Source organism: Dendrobates tinctorius, unplaced genomic scaffold (genome assembly GCF_039654945.1).
Source record: "Dendrobates tinctorius isolate UK_male_01 unplaced genomic scaffold, ASM3965494v1 ptg000028l, whole genome shotgun sequence".
Taxonomy (NCBI): Eukaryota; Metazoa; Chordata; class Amphibia; order Anura; family Dendrobatidae; genus Dendrobates; species Dendrobates tinctorius.
This window is the reverse complement of record NW_027361696.1, coordinates 68,212,680-68,237,521: the sequence shown is the minus strand read 5'-3', so window position 1 is coordinate 68,237,521 and position 24,842 is coordinate 68,212,680. Positions and strand designations below refer to the sequence as shown.

Genomic DNA, 24,842 nt, shown 5'->3' with positions numbered 1-24,842 from the left:
TTTTTATTTTCACGCCCGGTCGTTATAAACTTCTGTGAAGCACTTGGGGGTTCAAAGTGCTCACCACACATCTAGATAAGTTCATTAGGGGGTCTAGTTTCCAAAATGGGGTCACTTGTGGGGGGTTTCCACTGTTTAGGTACATCAGGGGCTCTCCAAGAGCAACATGACACCCGCAGACCATGCCATCAAAGTCTGCATTCCAAAACGTCACTACTTCCCTTCCGAGCCCCGACATGTGCCCATACAGTAGTTTTCTCCCACATATGAGGTATCAGCGTACTCAGGACAAATTTGACAACAACTTTTGGGGTGCAATTTCTCCTGTTACCCTTGGGAAAATAAAAAAATTGGAGACTAATTGATCATGTTTGTGGAAAAAATACAATTTTATTATTTTCATGCCTGGGCATTATAAACTTCTGTGAAGCCCTTGGGGGTTCAAAGTGCTCTCCACACATCTAGATAAGTTCCTCAGGGGGTCTAGTTTCCAAAATGGGGTCATTTGTGGGGGTTTCCACTGTTTAGGTACATTAGGGGCTCTCCAAAGGCAACATGACACCCGCAGACCATTCCATCAAAGTCTGCATTCCAAAACGTCACTACTTCCCTTCCGAGCCCCGACGTGTCCCCATACAGTAGTTTTCTCCCACATATGGGGTGTCAGCGTACTCAGGACAAATTGGACAACAACTTTTGGGGTCCAATTTCTCCTGTTACCCTTGGGAAAATAAAAAAAATGGGGACTAAAAGATGATGTTTGTGAAAAAATACGAATTTTTTATTTTCACGCCCGGGCGTTATAAACTTCTGTGAAGTACTGGGGGGTTCAAAGTGCTCACCACACATCTAGATAAGTTCCTTGGGGGGTCTAGTTTCCAAAATGGTGTCATTTGTGGGGTGTTTCTACTGTTTTGGTACATCAGGGGCTTTCCAAACGCGACATGGTGTCCGATCTCAATTCCAGCCAAAAACGTCAAATGGTGCTGCTTCCCTTCCGAGCTCTGCCATGCGCCCAAATAGTGGTTTACCCCCACATGTGGGGTATCAGCGCACTCAGGATAAATTGCACAATATCTTTTAGGGTCCTGTTACTCTTGGAAAAATAAGAATTGAGGGTGAAAAGATCATTTTTGTGGAAAAAATATGATTTTTTAATTGTACGTCTGTATGTTATAAACTTCTGTGAAGCCCTTGGGGGTTCAAAGTTCTCACCACACATCTAGATAAGTTCCTTGGGGGGTCTAGATTCCAAAATGGTGTCAGTTGTGGGGGGTTTCCACTGTTTTGGTACATCAGGGGTTTTCCAATCGCGACATGGTGTCTGATCTCAATTCTAGCCAAAAACGTCAAATGGCGCTGCTTCCCTTCCGAGCTCTGCTATGCGCCCAAATAGTCATTTACACCCACATATGGGGTATCAGCGTACTCAGGACAAATTGCACAATAACTTTTAGGGTCCTGTTATCTTTGGAAAAATAAAAATTGCGGGTGAAAAGATCATTTTTGTGGAAAAAATATGATTTTTTAATTGTACCGCTGTACGTTATAAACTTCTGTGAAGCCCATGTGGGTTCAAAGTTCTCACCACATATCTAGATAAGTTCCTTGGGGGGTCTAGTTTCCAAAATGGGGTCACTTGGGGGGGTTTCCACTGTTTAGGTACATCAGGGGCTCTCCAAACGCGACATGGCGTCCGATCTGAATTCCAGCCAATTTTGCATTGAAAAAGTCAAACGGTGCTCCTTCCCTACTGAGGTCTGCCATGCGCCGAAACAGTGGTTCCCCCCTCACATATCAGGTATCAGCGTACTCAGGACAAATTGCACAATAACTTTTGCAGTCCAGTTTCTCCTGTTACACTTGGTAAAATAAAGAAAATTGAACCTGAAGTATTTTTTTTGTGAAAAAAAGTTAAATGTTCATTTTTTTTTTAAATATTCAAAAAATTCCTGTGACGCACCTAAAGGGTTAATAAACTTCTTGAATGTGGTTTTAAGCACCTTAAGTGGTGCAGTTTTTAGAATGGTGTCTCTTTTGGGTATTTTCTATCATATAGACACCTCAAAGTGGCTTCAAATGTGATGTGGTCCCTAAAAATAAAATGGTGTTGCAAAAATGAGAAATCGCTGGTCAATTTTTAACCCTTATAACTTCCTAACAAAATAAAATTTTGGTTCCAAAATTGTGCTGATGTAAAGTAAACATGTGGGAAATGTTATTTATTAAGCTTTTTGTGTGCCGTATCGCTGTGATTTAAGGGCATAAAAATTCAGAGTTGGAAAATTGCGAAATATTCAAAATTTTCGCCAAATTTCCGTTTTTTTCACAAATAAACACAAGTTATTTGAATGAAATTTTACCACTAACATGAAGTACAATATGTCACGAGAAAACAATGTCAGAATCACCGGGATCCATGGAAGCGTTTCAGAGTTATGACCTCATAAAGGGACAGTGGTCAGAATTGTAAAAATTGGCCCGGGAGTTAACGTGCAAACCACCCTTGGTAGTGAAGGGGTTAATAACAATACGTTATCACTCATACTTCTTCCAGGCACAGCACACACTTGATCCTCATCCACAATACTACCAATCACCTCACGCATACGATTTGCCAACAATTTGTTATAGATTTTGTAATCTGCATTAAACAATTTTATAGGTCTCCAATTCTCTAAACACTTTCTCTCACCTTTCTTATGCACAAGCACAACCACCCCCTCTTTCATTGATTCACACAACTTACCACTCTCCCACATATACTTACATATCTCAGTCAAATCAACACCCAGAAAATCCCACGCCTTCACATAGAATTCTACCGGCACTCCGTCTTTACCTGGAGTCTATTCTTTTTAGCACTCTTCATCATGTTTTCTACTTCCTCCATAATTACGTCCTCATTCAAAATATCACATTCTCCACTATCCAACTTGTTCTCTAACCCATTCAGCACTTCTGAAACAAGACCAGAATCAATCCATTTTTTATCATATAACTTGCTATAGAACCTATTCACCTCCTTTATCACATTCTCACCTGACACACAGAAAGGTTGATATGGATAAAATCCTGGATAGGAACGGTTTGTTCCTATCCAGGATTTTATCCATATCAACCTTTCTCCCATTCATTTTCTTAAAAAAGAACCTCGTGCACTTTTCATCTTTCTCAAGATGTTCTATTTTGGTGCGATAGATGATTTCTTTCCCTTTTTCATCCATAACACTCTTTAATTCACTCTTTGTCTCAGTCAGCAGATCAGACACATCCATCCCACTTTCTCCACACTTCCTTAACCAGTCTAAATGCCTGTTTAAATCATTAAATCTACTCCGATAAATAGCAGCTTTTTTATAACCCCATATTTTGAAGAAATTTTGCAACACACCTTAACCCAGTCCCACCATTCCAGCACACACGCAAAATCCCTCTTACATACTCTCCACTCTTTATACTTTATTTTTAATTCATTCATCACATCCTCATCTTCTAACAATCTTACATTCAGCTTCCAAACCCCACCCCCATACACACGGTCATGAATCGCACTAAACACACCTCTCAAACACTCATGATCAGAAAAAGGTACAGCATTTTGTTCAAAATTCATACACAACATATTTTTGGAAAACAACATTTTATCTATCCTGAATGCAATACCACCCCTATCAACATGGTACGTTGGCGGTGGTGGGATGCCAAATTTCAGAGCAGCAGCATCTACAAGGGAAAAATCAGAAATAAGATTGGATAACTTTTTACCAGTTATGTCACAATTCCCTTCTGTGACGCAATTAAAGTCTCCAACTAAAACTGTAGGCATTTTGCCCGGAAGAAACAAACCTAATTTTTCCAAAAGAACCAGACGCTCCTTTTTCTTGTCGTGTCCTGATGGACAGTAGACATTAATAATTCTAGCCCGCCACCCCCTATAGCTAACATGTGCAATTGTACATCTACCCACCTCTACCACCGTGTAGCTATCTAAACTAATCTCCCTGTTACCCATTAATATCCCTACACCAACATTCCTATTAACACATGAGCCAAACCATACATGCTGTCCGTAAGGCCAGTCCTTATCGCTTGGAGAGTCCACAATCCCACATTCCTGAAGACAAAAGATGTGAGCATTCATCTGTTTAATATAATCTAGAACGATTGCCCTCCTGAACTTAGATCTAATTTGCCTGACATTTAGGGACGCAATGCCCCAACCAGCTTGGGGAGCCATAACATGACTGTGTTATTTACATGACAACAAACACGTCACTTCTTCTTCAGCTGTTTTCGTCTTTCACCTGGAGCTGCAACTCCCTGAATCTGTTTATGTCTTCAGGAATGCCTAAAAAAGCATTGGTGTCAGAAGAGAAGACATTCTGAGGGTAACTACGTTCACTCACCGGACTTAAGCCAACTTCACCGGGGTCTGCTCAATCCGTTCTGGGCTTCTTACAGGAAGTTCCAGGCTCCTCATCCTCAGAGGACCTTGTCAGAGTGAAGTCACCTTGCTCTCCACAACTGGCCAACTCCTCCTCAGTAGCGAACCAAGATACACTGTCGGTATTGCCAAGAGTACCCTCCAACTCCCCCTCCCCACGAACATCAGACTGATGAGGGAGCTCACATTCAACATCAGCATGTTCCAAAACTGCCACCTCTGGGCTGGGAGACTCCGTTTGGGGCAGGGCCTCCTCATATGCATCCGTGATTTCAGGCTCCTCAATAAGATCCGGGTCTGAAACCTGTGGAATGTCAACAACAGCAGCAGGGGGCGCAGCTGCCCCACCTGAGACCTCAGTGTAAGACCTAGGACTGATCCTGGCCTTACAGTCCCGATACTTATGGCCCTCCTCACCACAAGCATTACACATAACAGGATTTGTGCAGACTTTTGCCATATGGCCAGAAGCATTGCAATTCCTACAAGTTGACATCTCCTTGCAACTATCCTGGGTATGCCCGAAATTTTCACACCTCCTGCGATACATCGGGGCATCTGGAAAGAACAAAAACCCACTATTTTTCCCAATTGAAAAATTAAGAGGGGGGTAATGGATGCCTCCTGGACCTTGGGGATCCATCCCAAATCTCACAAAAAATTTGAACTTCCAGTCCAGAGCCCTTCTTCATTCAGGACCCTGTGGGAGTACTGAACATAAATGCAATGTCTTTTCAAAAATAAAGTAATGTCCTCCAAGGAAACAAAAGGGTTGTGCATTGGGACACCCTCACACCCAGGGCAGTGGGGTACTCGGTACCGGGCCCGATGGTCCTCAATGGGAGATGTCACGGTAGCTGGAACCCGGCCCGTGGCCCTGGGCGCCCATTGTAAATGTTCAGTGTCAATGTGTAAGTCGTTACGCCATCTGTGGTGTTCGGCAAAGAAGATATAAGCTGATGCTGCAGACATCCTCTGGGACAGATGGTGTGGTGCAGCAGTGATGTTATAGCTTCCACAGGCAGGGCTGTAGTCCCAGCGCAGAGTAGGTGAAGTGACACGTAGATGGTGTAGTGTCAGGCGCAAGGGATGTAGCAGTGCTGGGCAGGTTGGCGCAGGAATAAGTGGAGGACACCAGGGCATGTAGTTCCAAAGCTTTACTCACAGTCTGTTGTACAAACAGGTGCCTGCCTCCGTGCCGTGTCCTCAGTCAACCTCCAAGCCAGGTGGAATACTCCTTTCCAACACTCCGTCAACATGTGCCTTTCTGAACGCCTCCTCTTATAGCGCCTTTTAAATGAAGTACTCCTAGTACTGAGTGACACTGGAGTTCCTCCTGTCCGATGTTCTTATAAACTCTACTTGTACGGCAGACAGCTGTAGCCTGCTTCGGGGACTTCTTGCTACTAAGTCCCGGCTCACTATCCAGTTGCTGTTGTGCCCCCAAGTCTTGTGTGGGAATAAAGTGGTCTCTACTTTTATTCCTCCGGTGTCTGCTGCAGGACCATTAGTATCCATACAACCTCGGGGACCGGGCCCCGGCCTTGCGCTTGGAACTTCTAGGAAGGGTTCTCTTCTAACCCACGTCCTCTGTTCCCTTTTACTCCTCACGTTCCGTACAAATCTTTCTTTCTATGGAGAGTCAGGCTTTCAGTCTATGTTGCTCTCCTTCTTCCTTTCCCGTGCCAGTGGACCCAGGTCACTGGCATCTGCTGCAGCACTTCCATCCATCTTTCCCTCTCTCCAGGGATCTTCTTCTCTCCAACTCTCGAACCAACTGACTTAAACTCTTCCCGCTCCTTGTAATGTAATCTAACTCCACCCAACTCCCGTTTCGTGTTCCAAGCAGGGAGCCACCAATGGGTGCTTTGCTATATTCCAAGCAGGGAGCCACCGAAGGTGCTTTGCTACACTACTTTGTGGTGTGGGGTGCAGGTGTTGGAGCATGGTCAGGAGTCTCCACCTTACCTGGATGGTGGGATACCACACCTCAGGAGGAGGTGCATTACCTCTGTGGCGACTGAGCCTCAGGGGCACCACATACCCCCCTGTTAAACACAGTACATCCGTGGGCTGCAAGGCAAACAAAAGTTGACAAATACAGGAACATACAAAATTTTTTTGCAATGCTTAATAAGCAGTTCTTATCTAATATTCTCAATATGAGAGGCAATCATTCTTGAACGTTGCAAACAATTCTTAATTAACTATCTAAAGTCCTAATTCAAAAAGTGCTTTTGGCTATAACTCACTACCACTTCAAGCATTCTGCATCAACACACTTCTTCATATCTTCTACTTTCCATCATTAACCTTGAGTGATAACCGCTGATGCCTGGTTTATCACCTACATCTATCAAATCTTTATTCTCATTTCTAATCTCTTTATTAAAACATTCCTATAAAAGTTACTGTGACTACCTACATTCTTCATAAAAGCTGTTTTCTATCTATTAATACTTTCATAAGACACATTATCAAATACTTCACATCAAAAACTTCAATAATTCTTGTAAGTGCTGGACACCGCTCCCAGCCGGGATCTCTTGCAGTGTCCTTTGATTGGAGCTATGCTCCAGGTGAGGTAGTATTTATCTTCAAAAGGTCTATGTAAAACCAAGAAAGGGCACCTAAAGAGGTGCAAACTATTTACAAACACAGTCCGGATCACTCAGTGTTCATGATCTTCACAGTTCAATTATGAAAATATGCTGCCAATGCAACTGGGCAAGAAACTGGAAAACAGAAAAAGAACCATGATAAACAAATAAGGCACAACGGTGCAAATTCCCTCCTGGGTAACGAGAGACAATGGAATGTTTCTTTATTGGGGGTCCTCTCCTGCGGTACTGGAAGCTGGTTTTCTTGGCTGCTGCTTCCAGAGGAGATGCTCTGGGTGTCCTCATCCTGTTGTTGATTGCTTGCTAATCGCAGATACTCGGCTTCCCAAAGGGTGAGATTGGGACCGGTCGGGGTAATCGACAGGGCAACGGAGATGTCGACTGCCGGTGGTGTATCAGCGCTTGCCGGAGGTACCTCCGCTGCGTGTTCCTCCAGTTCCATCGGGGCCTCAGCGAGCGGCATCGCGGCTTGGGGTCGTCGGCAGGGGACAATCAGACCATTTCTAGTCACTGGTGCCATTCCTACCACTAGTTGTAGAAGGATAGGGAAAATAAGGGGAGGTCAGCTCACCAGTCTCAGTTACGATCCATAATCCTCCTGCGCACGGAGTCACCTTGATCAAGGGCGTTGACTGAAGCAAAATAAAGGATGGAATCTCCAGCGCTGGACTTCAGTTAAAAATTCATCATTTATTGGAAATTCTTAAAATCGCACAGAAAAAAGAATGAATAAGGACATACAGGCAGATGGGGTCTCTGGTGGTCTCCAACCTAACACTAGGGTCATGCCAGGCGCGGTAATCATTCCTTGCGCTTCCCGACAAGGAGGCTCCGGTCCCGGCGTAGCTACAGGGCAGCAAACAGCGGCAGCCACTACTCCCGGAGTCGCCTGTGGAGCGGGTTGCAGCTGGATCCGAGCAGGGTCAAGGTTGGTTTCTACTAAGGCCATCAGTAGGGGCCTGCGCAGCCGCGCCAGGTCCGGACGGGAACGCAGCCGCTGTCCTCCATTCTGCTCCGGGACCCTCATATATCTCCTCCAGGCAGGCCTCATCCAGTGGCAATATCTGCTTTGCGGTGGTGACGGGCGCTGCAGAGGGTGTCTCAGTGGTCATATGCTCCGCAGGGGCGGCTTGGGGGCGAGTTGCCTTTCTTCCCCACATTCTTCTGGCCTCTTTCCTTCTTCCATCATGGTGTTCTGGCGTTCTTCCTCCTTCCTGGGTTCTTTTCCCACTACTGGCTTCCGCTCCTCCTTCTGGGGGCGGCGTCTCTTTCCTACTCCTCCATACCAAGCCAGTATACGAACCCCTCGGGGGTGGGCCATGTTGCTGTCGCATTGAAGTTCAGACAGGGGAGACCCAGTACAGTTTGCGCTCTTTTCTTAGGACCACCCAGGTTATCACGCCTTTCTTCACCGCGCCGGCGGCCATTTTTAACATTCATCTCACAGTCTATTAAATTGGGTCTTCTGCACATTTCCAAAAGTTTTAAGTCTTAGGCACACAGAACCTGATGGCATCGGGTCTTGTCATCCTGTTCGTGATGCCAAAAATGGGATGCCCTCACACCCAGGGCAGTAGGGTACTCGGTACCGGGCCCGATGGTCCTCAATGGGAGATGTCACGGTAGCTGGAACCCGGCCCATGGCCCTGGGCGCCCATTGTAAATGTTCAGTGTCAATGTGTAAGTCGTGACGCCACCTGTGGTGTTCGGCAATGAAGATGTAAGCCGACGCTGCAGACATCCTCTGGGACAGATGGTGTGGTGCAGCAGTGATGTTATAGCTTCCACAGGCAGGGCTGTAGTCCCAGGGCTGAGTAGGTGAAGTGACACGTAGATGGTGTAGTGTCAGGCACAAGGGATGTAGCAGTGCTGGGCAGGTTGGCGCAGGAATAAGTGGAGGACACCAGGGCATGTAGTTCCAAAGCTTTACTCACAGTCTGTTGTACAAACAGGTGCCTGCCTCCATGCCGTGTCCTCCGGGTCAGGGACTCAGTCAACCTCCAGGCCAGGTGGAATACTCCTTTCCAACACTCCGCCAACATGTGCCTTTCTGAACGCCTCCTCTTATAGCGCCTTTAAATAAAGTACTCCTAGTACTGAGTTACACTGGAGTTCCTCCTGTCCGATGTTCTTATGAACTCTACTTGTACGGCAGACAGCTGTAGCCTGCTTCGGGGACTTCTTGCTACTAAGTCCCGGCTCACTATCCAGTTGCTGTTGTGCCCCCAAGTCTTGTGTGGGAATAAAGTGGTCACTACTTCTATTCCTCCGGTGTCTGCTGCAGGACCATTAGTATCCATACAACCTCGGGGACCGGGCCCCGGCCTTGCGCTTGGAACTTCTAGGAAGGGTTCTCTTCTAACCCACGTCCTCTGTTCCCTTTTACTCCTCATGTTCCGTACTAGTCTTTCTTTCTATGGAGAATCAGGCATTCAGTCTATGTTGCTCTCTTTCTTCCTCTCCTGTGCCAGCAGACCCAGGTCACTGGGATCTGCTGCAGCACTTCCATCCATCTATCCCTCTCTCCAGGGATCTTCTTCTTCTCTCCAACTCTCTAATCAACTGACTGACTGTTCTAAATTCTTCCCGCTCCTTGTAATGTAATCTAACTCCACCCACCTCCCAGCACGTTTTGTGTTCCAAGCAGGGAGCCACCAATTGGTGCTTTGCTATACTCCAAGCAGGAAGCCGCCGAAGGTGCTTTGCTACACTACTTTGTGGTGTGGGGTGCAGGTGTTGGAGCGTGGTCAGGAGTCTCCACCTTACCTGGATGGTGGGATACCACACCTCAGGAGGAGGTGCAGTACCTCTGTGGCGACTGAGCCTCAGGGGCGCCACAGCATGAAAACTACAGGAGGGATATCTCTCTTAAGGGCCCGTTACACACAGTGATCTCGCTGGCGAGATCGCTGATTTTGTGACACATCAGCGATCTCTCCAGCGAGATTGCAGTGTGTGACATCCAGCAGCGATCGGCCCCCCCGCGGGGTATCACTGATCGTGCTGGATCGTCCTGGCCCATTTTTTCATCGCTGGTCTCCTGCTGGCCAGCGTGCATCGCTGCGTGTGACAGCGGGAGCAAGCGGTGAGCGACGCTGCACGCTGGTCACCAATGTAAACATCGGGTTTCTAAGGGCCGATGTGTACCTCAGTTACCAGCTCCCTGCATCAGCGCGCTGGTAACTAAAGTATACAGAGGGTTTCTAAGCACAGCACCATGCTTAGAAACCCTGCGTCTACCTTAGTTACCAGCTGATCGCTGGTCTCCCGCCTGTCACACGCAGCGATGCGTGCTGGCCAGCGGGAGACCAGCGACCAAATAAATGTCCAGGGCTTTCCAACAGCGATCAGCGATAACGGCAGGGGGGCCAGTCGCTGATCGCTGTCACACACAGCGATCTCGCTAGTGAGATCGCTGTTACATCACAAAACTTGTGACTCAGCAGACTTGTGACGGGGCCCTAAGTCTGCGTCTTTGCCTCCTCATAGGAGTTATGACTGTGCAATTGAGTTAATGCCCAGGTGTAAATTTCAACTTATCAGTACCCGAACATGATGCTATGCGATCTTATATCAAGGAGTCATTGGAGAAGGGTCATATTAGACCATCCTCTTCACCTTTAGGTGCTGGGGGGTTTTTTTGTGGCCAAGAAAGTTGGTTCGTTAAGGCCATGTATTGACTATCGTTCCCTTAACAAAATCACTGTTAAAAATCAGTACCCGTTACCCCTGATTTCTGATTTATTTTCCAGAGTTAAAAGTGCCTGTTGGTTTACGAAGCTTGACCTCAGGGGGGCATATAATCTTATTCGCATCAAGCCCGGGGATGAATGGAAGACGGCGTTTAATACTCCGGAGGGATATTTTGAGTACCTGGTGATGCCTTTTGGGCTCACTAATGCCCCTTCTGTCTTCCAATCTTTTATGAACGATATTTTCCAGGACTTTGTGGATAAGATTTTGATCGTTTATCTGGATGATATTTTGATCTTTTCCAGTGATTGGGATTCTCATGTGGAACATGACCGGACTGTGTTCCGGATTTTGAAGAAAATTCTCTGTATGTTAAGGGATCGAAGTGCCTCTTTGGTGTACAGAGGATTTCATTTTTGGGATTCATTTTGTCCCCGTCTGCTATTGAAATGGACCCGGCCAAGATACAGGCCATTTATGATTGGGTTCAGCCCACTTCTTTGAAGGCTCTCCAGAAGTTTTTGGGTTTTGCTAATTTCTACCGTAAATTTATAAGTAATTTTTCTGGTATTGTTAAACCACTAACTGATTTGACCAAAAAGGGTGCTGATGTGGTGAATTGGTCTCCAGAGGCAGTCTCGGCATTTTAAGAGCTTAAGCGGAGATTCACTTCTGTTCCGGTTCTACGTCAACCTGATGTCTCACTCCCATTTCAGGTGGAGGTAGATGCTTCTGAGATTGGTGCAGGAGCCGTTTTGTCCCAAAGAGATCCGGTGACTTCTAAGATGAATCCCTGTGCCTTCTTTTCTCGAAAATTCTCCCCATCTGAACGTAACTATGACGTGCGGAATCCAGAATTGTTGGTCATGAAATGGGCATTTGAAGAGTGGAGACATTCGTTGGAGGGAGCTAGACATCAAGTTGTGGTCCTCACCGACCACAAGAATTTGATTTATCTTGAATCAGCCAAATGCTTGAATCCTAGACAGGCTTGGTGGGCCTTGTTTTTCACGCGTTTTAATTTTGTGGTCTCTTTTCTTCTGGGCACTAAGAATGTTAAGGCGGACGCCCTTTCTAGGAGTTTCTTTGCGGATTCTCTTGATGTGACCGAGTCTACTACCATTCTAAATGAGGGTGTAGTTCTTTCCGCCATCTCACCCGATTTGAGATGTGCCCTGGAGGAATTTTAGGCGGACAAACCTGAATGTTGCCCTATGGGAAAATTGTATGTCCCTGACCAGTGGAGGAAAAGAGTAATGTCTGAAATTCATTGTTCCACGTTGGCTGGTCATCCAGGTGTTTTTGGTACCAGAGATTTGGTGAGTCGGTCTTTTTGGTGGCCTGCCTTATCTCGTGATGTCAGGAATTTTGTGCAGTCCTGTGGGACTTGTTCTCGGTCCAAGCCCTGTTCTCGTTCTAGTGGGTTGTTGATGCCCCTGCCGGTGCCCAGGAGGCCATGGACCCATATCTCAATGGATTTTATTTCTGATCTTCCTGTCTCTCAGAGAATGACTGTTATCTGGGTGATCTGTGATAGATTTTCTAAGATGGTTCATCTTGTACCACTCCCAAAGTTGCCATCTTCTACTGAGTTGGTGCCCTTGTTTTTACAACAGGTGGTTCGGTTGCACGGGATTCCTGAGAACATTGTGTCGGACAGAGGAGTCCAGTTTGTTTCCAGATTTTGGAGAGCTGTTTGTTCCAAACTGGGAATTCAGTTATCTTTCTCCCCTGCATTTCATCCTCAGACCAATGGGCAGACTGAGAGAACAAACCAGACTTAGGAGTCCTATTTGAGATGTTTCATATCTGCTGATCAGGATGACTGGGTCTTATTTTTGCCTTTGGCCGAATTCGCGCTAAACAATAGAGCTAGTTCTGCCACTTTGATGTCGCCCTTTTTCTGTAACTTTGGGTTTCATCCTCTGTTTTCTTCAGGGCAGGTGGAATCTTTGGCCTGCCCAAGTGTGGATTCTGTGGTAGAGAGAATGCAGCAGATTTGGGACCAAGTGGTGGATAAGTTGTCCCACTCTCAGGAAAAAGCCCAACAGTTTTTCAACCGGCATAGGACCATTGGTCCCTGGTTAAAGTGGGTGATATGGTTTGGTTGTCTTCAAAGAATATTCCTATGAAGGTTGTGTCTCCAAAATTCAAGCCAAGATTCATTGGACTTTATAAGATTTTGGAAATCCTTAATCCCGTTTCCTTCCGTTTGGCTCTTCCAGTTACGTTTAAGATTCATAACGTGTTTCATAAATCTTTGTTGAAGAGGTTTGTGGAGCCAGTAGTTCCCATGGCGGTGCCTCGTGACCCTGTATTGGTTAAGGCAATTTGGAGTATGAGGTAGAGAAAATATTGGATTCTCATTTGGCTAGATGGAGACTCCAGTACTAGGTCAAATGGAAGGGTTATGGCCAGGAGGATAATTCTTGGGTTTCTGCTTCTGACATTCATGCCGAAAGATTGGTTCGTGCTTTTCACCGGGCCCATCCTGACCGGCCTGGTGGCGTGGATGAGAGTTCGGTGACCCCTCCTCAAGGGGGGGGTACTGTTGTGAATTCTCTTTCTGGCCTCCCTCTGGTTATTACTGAAGGTAGTGGAGCTGGTCAGATTGACAGAGGGGTTGCGAGTTCTCTTTCTGGGCTCCCTCTGGTGGTTACTGGAGGTAGTGGAGCTGATCTGATTGACAGAGGCTTGCCACCTGATAATGAGGATGACGATTGGAGATCTGGGGTTTCAGATTGGGATTTAAGACAGCTGACTCCCTCTATCCCTGCTGGTGATTTTCTTCCTGTGCCTTCTGAGGTCTGATGTATCCTGCTCTGTCCCTGCATGGTTCAGCTAAGTGGTTCATTTGCTATTCTGTTTGCATTTGATCTGGTTTTGTCTATCTCTGCTTTATGCGGTTCAGCCAGCTCCGGCTGGGACTGTGCTGAATCACCGCCCATAAGTTACTGCTTGTGCCAGTTTGTTTTGTCCCCTATTATATTGGTCTCTTTTTGCTCTGTTTTCAGAATATACCAGAGTGCTGATATAGTGGGGGCGAAGTCGTGCGACTTCAGTGTTTTTTGTGCATCAGACGTGATGGACTTTTTGCAGGGGTTTTTGCGTGATTGCAGACAGTGTCTTTCCTTTCCTGTCCTGTCTAGTCAGTGTGGGCCCCATCATTTGCTCAGTCTATTTACCTGCCTGCGTTTGTGTTTTCATATTGTCTCACGACAATATATGTTTGAGGGCTATCTATTCCTTTGGGGTCTGCTCCGGGGCAGTTTAGATTTCCCCTTTCTTGCTTTAGGCTTAGTTAGCTCTCCGGCTGTGCCGAGGCGTCTAGGATCATCGTAGGTACGCTCCACGGCTACTGCTAGTTGTGTGGATAGGATCAGGGGTCTGCAATCCGCTTAGTTACCAACCTCTCTGGTTTTCTGTGGCTTAGCCTGGGCCTCCTATCCTCCTCGGTGACCCATTCATAACACCAGAGCCTCTCACATAGCCAAATCAGTTCTCATACTTTGCACTGACGAGAACTAATAGCTCGAAACACCGTGTCTGCAAATTGAGATTCTGATTTGGCTTTTATCCTAAGTCATATTACAAGACTCGTTAAAGGGTTGTTTGTGACTTGTAGGATCGCTACTACCAATAGGTGGCGCTATAGAGTTCAAGTCCTTTTTTTCTCTGAAGAGGCAATTTGCATATTATTTTCCCAGAGGAGCATTGCACGGCGAATAAGCCTCCTTACCTTGACAAGCCAGAGCTGGCATGTCACTCTTCACAAGGAGAAACCTTACCCCTTAGACATCTGTTCTGTAGAGATCACTCCTCTGCATTCATCTAATTATCATAACAGACAGGACTATAATTAAATATAACACCTTCCATATAAAGATAACACATGAGCCGCTATTTACAATAGACAAAATCTCTCAGTTTTCACCATGTCTGAGTTTCATAATTTGCTGACACTTCATGTTCTGTAGAGATCAGTTCTCTGCAGTCATATTATTATCATCACAGACAGGAGTTTGATGAAATATAACACCCACTGTATAAAGATATTACATGATCTGCCATTCACGATAGCTTGAATCTTGCAGTTTTCACTCTCACTGAGATTGGTAATATGCAGACACTTCCTGTTGTGTATAGATCACTCCTCTTCATTGATCTAATTATCATCACAGACAGGAATATGATGAAATACAACACCTACGGTATATAGACAACACATGGTTCGCTATTCCTCTATTCACAACAGCTGAAATCTTGCAGTTTTTACTCTGAGTTTCATAATTTGCTGACACTTCCTGTCCTGTAGAGATCACTTCTCTGCAGTCATCTTATTATCATCACAGACAGGCGTATAATGAAATATAACTTCTACTGTTTATAGATAACACATGGTCCGTTATTAACAATAAATACATGAGATCTTGCAGCTTTCTCTCTGGACTGCTGAGTTTTGTGATACACTGATACTTTCTACTCTGTAGAAATCACTTCTCTGCAGGCATCTTATTATCATCGCAGACGGGAATATGATGAAATATAACACCTACTGTATATAGATAAGTCAAGATTCACTGTTCACAATGGATGATGGTGAGAGCTCACCTGCTCCTCCTTCCTGCACAGGTCACAGAGCATGCTCAGAAAAGTCTCCCATAGATGTCAATCATCATCTCCAGTCTCGTTTCCAATGGTCCATGTACAACAATGGAGAGAGCCATGCATGTGCAGTCGCCTCCTCTCTGACGTGCTGAACATGGGAGCATTGCTAATCATTAATGTAGCATAATTATCGATGTTCTCCTAGTATTACACTCATGTCTTTTACAAAGTAATGAGAGATAAGCAGATTTTATAAGCATTTCATATCGTTTTGGAAATTGTTAGATGTTTTATATGATATAATAAGATGGCTATTTTAGCGGAGTTTTCTGGATCACAGTGAGAGATGCTCATAATTTATTCTCTGTAACCCTTTTCTTATTTATAGACCTGCTCCATGGTGCAAACATAACACCAAATGGTCATAATTACTTGGAAATACTACCGGCTACCCCTGAAGAAGTGAGAATGCATATGACGCCAGTGACAGACCGGTCAATGCCAACTTTACCTGGTAAGTTACAGCTCCCATGTAGAGATGCACGACTTTGCCTTTTTTAGGGTCGAGTCGGGTTTCATGAAACCCGACTTTTGCAAAAGTCGAGTCGAACGAAGTCGGCCGACTACAGGGAAAAGTCGGAGGCCGACTGAAACACGAAACCTAATGCAAGTCAATGGGGAAGCAAAGTCGGCAGGGAGTGGAGGTCAGTAAACACACCTACAGTGCCCATTTCAATACCAAAAACATCAATTCTTATTACTGAAGCTTGTCAACCTTAATTTACTTCATAATAATACACATTGAAAACTGGGGGTTATTTGGCTAAAGTTGTGGGGGGGTAGGGCTGGCTCCAGGTTTTCGTGTGCCCTGGGCCAAAGAGTGTCAGTGCGCCCATTTAACACATACCACAACTCATGATGCTCCGATACGGCACAGAAATATAGGTATAGTACAATGACAAATACTTCACTGCTTACATGACATGACTGATCTATTTTAAATTGTACAATAGCTCAAAAAAAGGACAGTATATTACTCCATACAGTATTATGGCCACCACATTGTGCACCATACAGAATAATGAGCCCCATATATTTCTTCATACAGAATAATTGGTCACATATAATGTTCCATACAGTATATGATGAGCTCCACATAATGCTACAGTATACGATGGTCTCCATGGACGATGCTGCAGTGTGTTATGGGCCCAAATAATGCTCCATATATAATGGGCCCCATTTATAATGCTCCAGTGTATAATGTGCCCCATAGATGCTGCTCCAGTGTCTGATCTGCCCCATTTAGAATGCTCCAGTATATGATGGGCCCCATGGATGATGCTCAAGTGTCTTATGGGCCCAAATAATGCTCCATATATAATGGGCTCCATTTCTAATGCTCCAGTGTATAATGGGCCCCATAAATGCTGCTCCAGTGCATGATGTCCCCCATTTGGAATGCTCCAGTATATGATGGGCCTCATGGATAATGCTCCAGTGTATGATGGGCCCTAATAATGCTCCATATATAATGGGCTCCATTTCTAATTCTCCAGTGTATAATGGACCCTGTAAATGCTGCTCTAGTGTCTGATGTCCCCCATTTGGAATGCTCCAGTATATGATGGGCATCATGGATGATGCTCCAGTGTCTTATGGGCCCAAATAATGCTCCATATATAATGGGCTCCATTTCTAATGCTCCAGTGTATAATGGGCCCCGTAAATGCTGCTCCAGTGTCTGATGTCCCCCATTTGGAATGCTCCAGTGGATGATGCTCCAGTGTATGATGGGCCCAAATAATGCTCCATATATAATGGGCTCCATTTCTAATGCTCCAGTGTATAATGGGCCCCATAGATGCTGCTCCAGTGTCTGATCTGCCCCATTTAGAATGCTCCAGTATATGATGGGCCCCATGGATGATGCTCCAGTGTCTTATGGGCCCAGATTATGCTCCATATATAATGTGCTCCATTTCTAATGCTCCAGTGTATAATGGGCCCCATAAATGCTGCTCCAGTGTCTAATGTCCCCCATTTGGAATGCTCCAGTATATGATGTGCCCCATTTTTAATGAACCCAGGCATTGTATGTGAAAAGAGCTCCATAGAGTAATCTGAAGTGTGTGCTGCCGCATCCTTCACTTTTGGTGTGGGTGAAGAACACAAGGAAAATGGTTGCTCCTGACCAGAAGCCTGCACTGATGACTCAGTGTTTGCATTTTTTGAAACTTCAGAAGAGGAGGTGATAGAGCTGGAGGCTGTTTCAGCAATGTAAGCCAAAAATAGTTCCTGATGCTCCGGCTTTAAAAAGCAGTCTACCTACTCCCAGAAAAGTGAGCCTTACAGGCCTTCCGGAGCTAGACCATGATGCAGGCTCAACACCTCCTGCCTTAGCTGCTATTGTGTTTTTGGCATTACCAGCAGATGCACCACCACCATCAGTACCAGGTGGCCCCATGCCCACGTCCTCTTCCACCATACTTCCTCACGTTTTGGAAAATGGACCCAAAACACCAGCAGATATATGGTACTGTATCAGAAGCATACAGCTCTATACAGTCTAGGGATAACAGTAAATCTCTGTATATATTTCATGAGTCATACACAGACGCTCACAGGCTCAGTATGGATTACACAATAAAATAAAAAGTTGAAAAAGGGTACAGTATCACCAGATACAAGGTATATATAGTATAGTGTAAACATTCTGAATCTCCATATATATTTCAGGAGGCAGATACAAACGCTCTCAGGCCCAGTATGGATTACACAAGAATATGAAAAGCTGTAAATGGGTAATGTAACACAAGCGTACAGCTGTATACAGTGTTGGGGTAATCTTAAATCTCCAAATATTTTTCCGGAGTAACAGACAGACGTTCACAGGCTCATTATGGATTACACCAGAATCTAAATAGCAAAAAAGGTTACTGTATCAGAAGCGTACAGCTATATACAGTGTTGGCCAAATTTGAAATCTCTGTATATATTTCCGGAGTCACCCCCAGACGCTCACTCAGTCTGGGTTTGATCATAATAAAAAATGTTGTAAAAAAGGTACTGGATAACAAGATAGCAAGTATATATATTATAGGGTACAATTGAAATCTCCGTATACATAGTCCCGTAATCACTCTCAGATGCTTACTCAGTATGGATTTGACCGTAATACTAAATGTCGAACAAAGGTACTGTATAACAAGATACAAGCTGTATCGAGTATAGGGGAAAAATTGGTATCTCCGATTCACCGTATATATAGAAGGCGTAAACCACACATGCTCACTCACTATGGATGATACCGTAATAAAAAATTTTGAACAAAGGTACTGTATCAGCACATACCAGGTGTATCCAGTCTAGGGGTAATTGTAAATTTCTGTCTATACTTCCGGAGTCAGACACAGACACTCACAGGCTCAGTATGTATTACACCAGAATTTAAAAAGTAGAAAAAGGGAAAGGCATTCGAACCGTACACCAGTATACAGTGTTGTGGTACTTTTAAATCTTTGTATATATTTCAGTCTCAGTAAGCCAGTCCAGACTCTCCGCTACTGGAAACTACATGAATGCAAGTACAGATGGAAAGTCGAGTGTTTGCAGAAATTTGGGAATTACTCATCGCGGGAAAACCTCCCGGTAGATGTTGCAGAGGCGATGCAGACCCTCAATTACTGTGTCTGTGGAGACAGCGAAAATGGTTCTTTGTGAAGAAAGGATTGCTTTATCGCAGTAGCATGGATCACATCACCGTTACTCGTCTCCATCAAATTGTGATCACAGGGAGAGATGTAGAGATGGTCCTCACTGCCTATCATGATGTGTCTGGTCATTTTGGAGTGCAAAAGAGAGAAGCCACTGGCCGTAGGCGATTCTATTGGATTGGCATGAGAGGAGACATTGAAAAATGTTGGCAGGAATGTCACATGTCACACGTCTGTGACTATCACAACTGTGAAAAGTGATCATAAAGCACCACTGCATCCGCTTGTAAGTTGTCGTCCATTACAAATGGTAGCCATTGATCATCTGAAGGTAGAGGCCAGCAGGACAGGCCATAGCTACATCTTAACCATCATCGATCAATACACCAAATTTCTAGTGGCCGTCCCTGTGAAGGATTTAACTGCCCAGACTACACAGCGGTGGAGCAGGGAGAGGTAAGTATTGCAACTTGCAAGTGCTGTGGCCATGACCAAGTGGGGGGCACACTTGTAGGCGACGGTATGGGCACAGGGCCCCTCATAGTACGCTGGTGTGTCTGACGGCGAGTGGGCCCCCCCACCATCAGAGACACTGTATTGTACTATGAGGGGCCCTGTGCCAGTGCCGTCGGCCATCAGTGGGCCCATCCACCTGTTCAGAGCAACGGCACTTGCCCGGGTGGGCCAGGTGTTGACCCCAGCCCTTGGGGGAGTGGGCAGCCCAGTTAGGGAGGTTTAAAAAATGGCATATGTTGATGTGTAGGCTGGACATTCAGCAGCTGCAAATGGCGGAATTGGGCAAGTCCGTGGAAGAGGAGGACAAAAGCGAGGCAGTTTTCTGGCAACCTATGTGTCATCAGGGGAAGGTGGGACAAAATCCTTTGAAACCCATGCATGGTTCATTTTAATGAAGGTTAGATCATCAACATTTTGGGTCGACAGACAGGTCCTTTTTTCTGTCAGGATTGATCCAGCAGCACTGAAGACTCTTTCAGATAACACACTAGCAGCAGGGCAAGCGAGCTCCTGTAAGGCATATTGTGGCAGTTCAGGCCAGGTGTCCAGTTTAGAGGCCCAATAGTCAAAGGGGAATGACCTGTGAGGGAGAACATCGATATGGGAGGAGAAGTAGTTTGTAACCATACATTAGTTGACATCTGCTGTCTCCTGTCACTTTTAATCGATGCAGTATTACCAGTCGTGTGAGCGGTACTTGAGAAATCAGTCCACAGCATGGTCATGAAACCCCTGTCTCCAACGCCACTTCGGCTGTGTGCACCACGAACACCTCTTCCATTGTGCCCACTACGGCTCGTGGGAGAACCAGCACCGCTGCTGTGTGCTGGGAAAGCCTCAAACAAACGGTTTACCAGAGTTGCTTGTTTGTTAGCCAATATTATCTCTAGGTTCTCCTGTGGCATGATGTTGTGTAATTTGCCTTTGTAGCGTGGATCAAGGATGCTTGCCAGCCAGTAGTCGTCATCCTTCATCATTTTGGCAATGCGGGGGTCCTTTTTTAGGATTTGCAAGGCATAATTGCACATGTGGGCCAATGTTCCAGGTGTCAATAATGCACTGCCACTGCTGGGTGGAGGAGCACTTTCTGGAAAATCCACATCCCTACAGTCACGCACAAACGCTGTACCTGACCTTGGAGCGCCAACATTTTCTCTTGCCCCCTGAGAAGCATCCTCTTGCCCACAATAATCATCCCCCTCATCCTCCTCCTCTTCCTCTTCTTCCTCCACCTCGTCCAGGAAAGTTCCCTGACCAGACAATGGCTGACTGTCAGCAAGGCTTCCCTCCTCCTTGGGGAGGTGGAGCAATCGCTGCAGCTTCTGCATACGACTGGAGTGTACGGCCGAGCGACGGATGTGTGAGCACAGTCTTTGCACCTTATGGAGCAGGGATGTTAACTCCAGATATTTATTAAGGAAGCACTGCACCACCAGGTTCAAAGTGTGAGCCAGGCAAGGAATGTGTGAGAGTTTTGCAAGGGCTATGGCTGCCACAAAATTATGGCCGTTTTCACTGACTACCTTGCCTGGCTCAAGATGTAGACTGTCCAGCCATGACTCAGTTTGTCGCTGCAAGTAGCCGGCCAGTACCTCCGCGGTGTGTCTGTTGTCGCCCAAAGACATCATCTTTAACACAGCCTGCTGATGCTTACCACTAGCTGTTCGATAGTGGGACACCTCGCGTGCAACACTGCCAGCTGCGGATGGAGTGCTCGTACGACTGCGCTCTGTGGACGAGCTTTTGTTTATGGAGGAGGGTCGAAAGCCTACAGCCAACTGTTTCCTATACTGTGGGCTGGGCAGCACTGTTCCACCACCGCTGTCCCCTGTGGAGCCTGCATCCACCACATTAACCCAGTGCGCAGTGATGGACACATAACGGCCCTGGCCATGCCTACTGGACCATGCATCTGTTGTGAGGTGCACGTTTCCACTAACTGATTGCTTGAGTGCATGGACAATGCGGTCTTTCACATGCAGGTGGAGGGCTGGGATGGCTTTTCGAGAAAAGAAGTGCAGACTGGGAAGGTCATAGCGTGCGACTGCTTAGGCCATGAGCTCGCGGAAAGCTTCGCTTTCAACCAAACGGTAGGGCATCATCTCTAATGAGATTAGTTTGGCAATGTAGGCGTTCAAACACAGTGTATGCGGATGAGAGGATGAGTACTTTCTTGTCCTACTCAGAGTGTCTGGTAGGGTGAGCTGGACTGGAGAGCTGCATATGGGAGAAGTAGCGGTGGACCGGACGGAGTGAGAGGGGGTTGGTGATGGTATTGGTGGTGATGGGCTAGATTCAGTGTTGTGTTTCAAAACCATTGTGATTCCCTGAGTGCTTTGGCCTTGCGACGACACCTCAACATTTAGTGCTGGTGGTGTGCTTAACGGTGGCGGTGGTCTTACAGTGGGGGAAGCGATGGATCGTTGCTGGCTACCTTCAGTCGGAGCATGTGCTACCTGAGGTTTTGTAGTCCGTCCACGCTTGCAAGTGCATGTTGGTTAAATGTCTAAGCATGCAACTGGTATTCAAATTTCTGAGTTGTTTACCTCGGCTAAAGGTCCTTCCGCACTTCTTACAGGTAACCTTTGCCTCATCAGTAGGATTTTTGGACAAAGAAGTGCCACACTGCACTCTTCCTACTATGGTATACATTTTCTGGCCTTGCACGCTGTGCTAAGTTGACCGTCTGGCCAAGCTGTCCTGCAACTCTTTTAGTTTTTGGTCCACGTTTTTGGACAGCTACGGGCCTGCCAGATAACCGCTGCTGCAATGTCAATGCCTGCTGCGGATCTTTCTCCTTATCTGAACTATTGCCAGCGCCACCCTCCTCCCCCAATGGATGCCAATCCGGGTCAAGAACTGGGGCATCCATCACCTCCTCTTCAAAGTCATCTGCACCTTCCTCTTTACCTTCCTCTGTGTCACTGTGTGGTATAGTATGCGGGAAGAGGCACCTGAGTTTCATCAGGGTCAGATTCTGGCTCAGTAGACTGCGAGGGCAATGTAGTGCTCTGGATCAATGTACAAGCAGAATCATCTAGCAGTGGCTGTGCATCTGTGTACTCCATGTCAGATTTACCTTGGACTGGGGAATTCAGGATTTGACTGGATAACCCAGGCATGGTATGTGAAAAGAGTGCCATATACTAATCTGAAGTGTGGGCTGCCGCATCCTTAACTTTTGGTGGGGGTGAAGGACACAAGGAAAGGTGTTTTTCCTGACCAGAACCCTGCATTGACGACTCCGTGCTTGTGGGTCGCCCTTCCAGGGCTGTGGGGTACTCGGTACCGGGCCGGTGTCAAGGGAATGTGTCACAGCAGCGGTGACCCGGTCCGTGGCCCTGGGCGCCCAAGTCAATGATGAAATGTTTATGTAGTTTATGGAATGGAATAGTTCTTGACGCCACCTGTCGTGTTTCGCAAGCAAGATGTTAGGCCAACGCTGCATGCAGATCCTCTGGGGCTGATGGTGTGTTGCAGCATAGATGGTGTAGCTCCCCACAGGTGAAGCTGTAACCCCAGGGCAGTGTATAGGTGCAGGTAGTGTAAAGGATGATACCCAGATGTAGCGGTGCTGACGGTGTTGGTGCACAATGACTGGAAGACACCAGGGCTTGTAGTTCCAAAGCTTTACTCACAGTTCGTGGTACACACTGGTGCCTGCCTCCGTGCCGTGTCCTCCGGGGCAGAGACTCAATCAACCTCCCGGGCAAGTCAGGGTTCTCCAACACTCCGCCAACATGTACCTTTCCTGAACGACTCCTCTATTGCGCCTTTTAGTGTGAAGAGCTCCAGTACCGTGGTACTCTGAAGTTCCTCCTGTCAGATGTTCCTAACAACTCTCCTTGTACGGCAGACAGCTGTAGCCTACTTCGGGGACTCTCTTTATCCTGAGTCCCGGCTCTCTATTCAGTTGCTGTTTTGCCCCAAGTCTTAGATGGGAGTAATGCATTTACAGCCAACTACTCCACCGGTGTCTGCTGCAGAACCATAAGTGTCCATACAACCTCGGGGACCGGGCCCCGGCCTTGCACTGAGAACCTATAGGCAGGGTTCCTCTTCCAACCCACAACTCCTCTCTGTTCTCCTACTCCTTCGTTCCGCGTTGTTCCTTCTCTCTCTTATAGAAGCTTAGGTTGCAGTTCTACGTCTTTCTCCTTCTGTTCCTTTCCCGTGCCAGCTGGCTCATGTCACTGAAGCAGCTGCAGCACCCCTCCTCAGACTCTCCTGACTGACTGTCCTACAGACTGACCTCTGTCAGACTGACCTCTCAGACTGATCTGATCTGAGACTGACCTCTAATTCTAAACCTTCCCACTCTTTTATATGGATCTCCACTCTACCCACCTCCCAGCACATCTCGTGTTATGAAGCAAGGACCCACGAAAGGTGCTCTGCTACCCTCTAAGCATGAGCCGCAATGTGGTCAGTGCTGAACTATCCTGTGTGTGGGGTGCAGGTGTTGGAGCGTGGAAAGGAGTTCCCAACTTACCTAGGTGGTGGGGCACTACACCTTAGGAGAAGGTGCAGTACCTCTGTGGCGACTGAGCCTCAGGGGCGCCACACTTGCAGGTTACGAACGTTCAGAAGAGGAGGCAATAGAGCTGGTGGCTGTTTCGGTAATGTTCGCCAAAACCTGTTCCTGATGCTCCGGCTTTAAAAGCGGTTTTCCTACTTCAAGAAAAGGGAACCTTACAGGCCTTCTTGGACCAGACGATGACGCAGGCTCAACAACTCCTGCCTTAGCTGCTATTGTGCTTTTGCCAGAACCAGCCGATGCACCACCACCATCAGTACCAGCTGCGCCCCCCTGCCCACGTCCGCGGCCTCTTCCACCATACTTCCTCATGTTTGGGAAAATGTACCAAAAATACCAGCAAAGAGATGGTACTGTATGAGGAGCGTCCAGCTGTGTAAGGTGTATTAAAAAAATTAAATCTACGTATATATTTTGTTAGTCACAGATGCTCTCCCAATATGTTTTTGACCATAATCCAACAAGCAGATATACGGTACTGTATCAGAAGTGTACAGCTGTATAGGTTTTTTGTGTAACTAACAATCTCCGTATTTGTATTTACGGAGTGTCTCACACACTCTGACTCTGTATAGATGTGACTGTAATGTGAACAGCAGATATATAATACTGTTTGAGAATCGGACAGCTCAATACGGTGTATGGAGAAATGGAAATGTCCATATATGTATTTACGGAGTGTCACACACATACGCTGACTCTGT

General features: G+C 46.4%; 1 protein-coding gene across 4 annotated transcripts in view; it reads left to right on the top strand.

The window, feature by feature from the left end:
* LOC141085508 (circularly permutated Ras protein 1-like) overlaps positions 1-24,842 on the top strand; it is a 209,060-nt gene that overhangs the window by 105,891 nt on the left and 78,327 nt on the right. For all 4 annotated transcript variants that reach the window (XM_073570921.1, XM_073570922.1, XM_073570920.1 and 1 more), the window contains one exon: positions 15,758-15,883. In XM_073570921.1, coding sequence (XP_073427022.1) covers positions 15,758-15,883 — 126 coding nt within the window. The remainder of the gene's footprint in view (positions 1-15,757; positions 15,884-24,842) is intronic.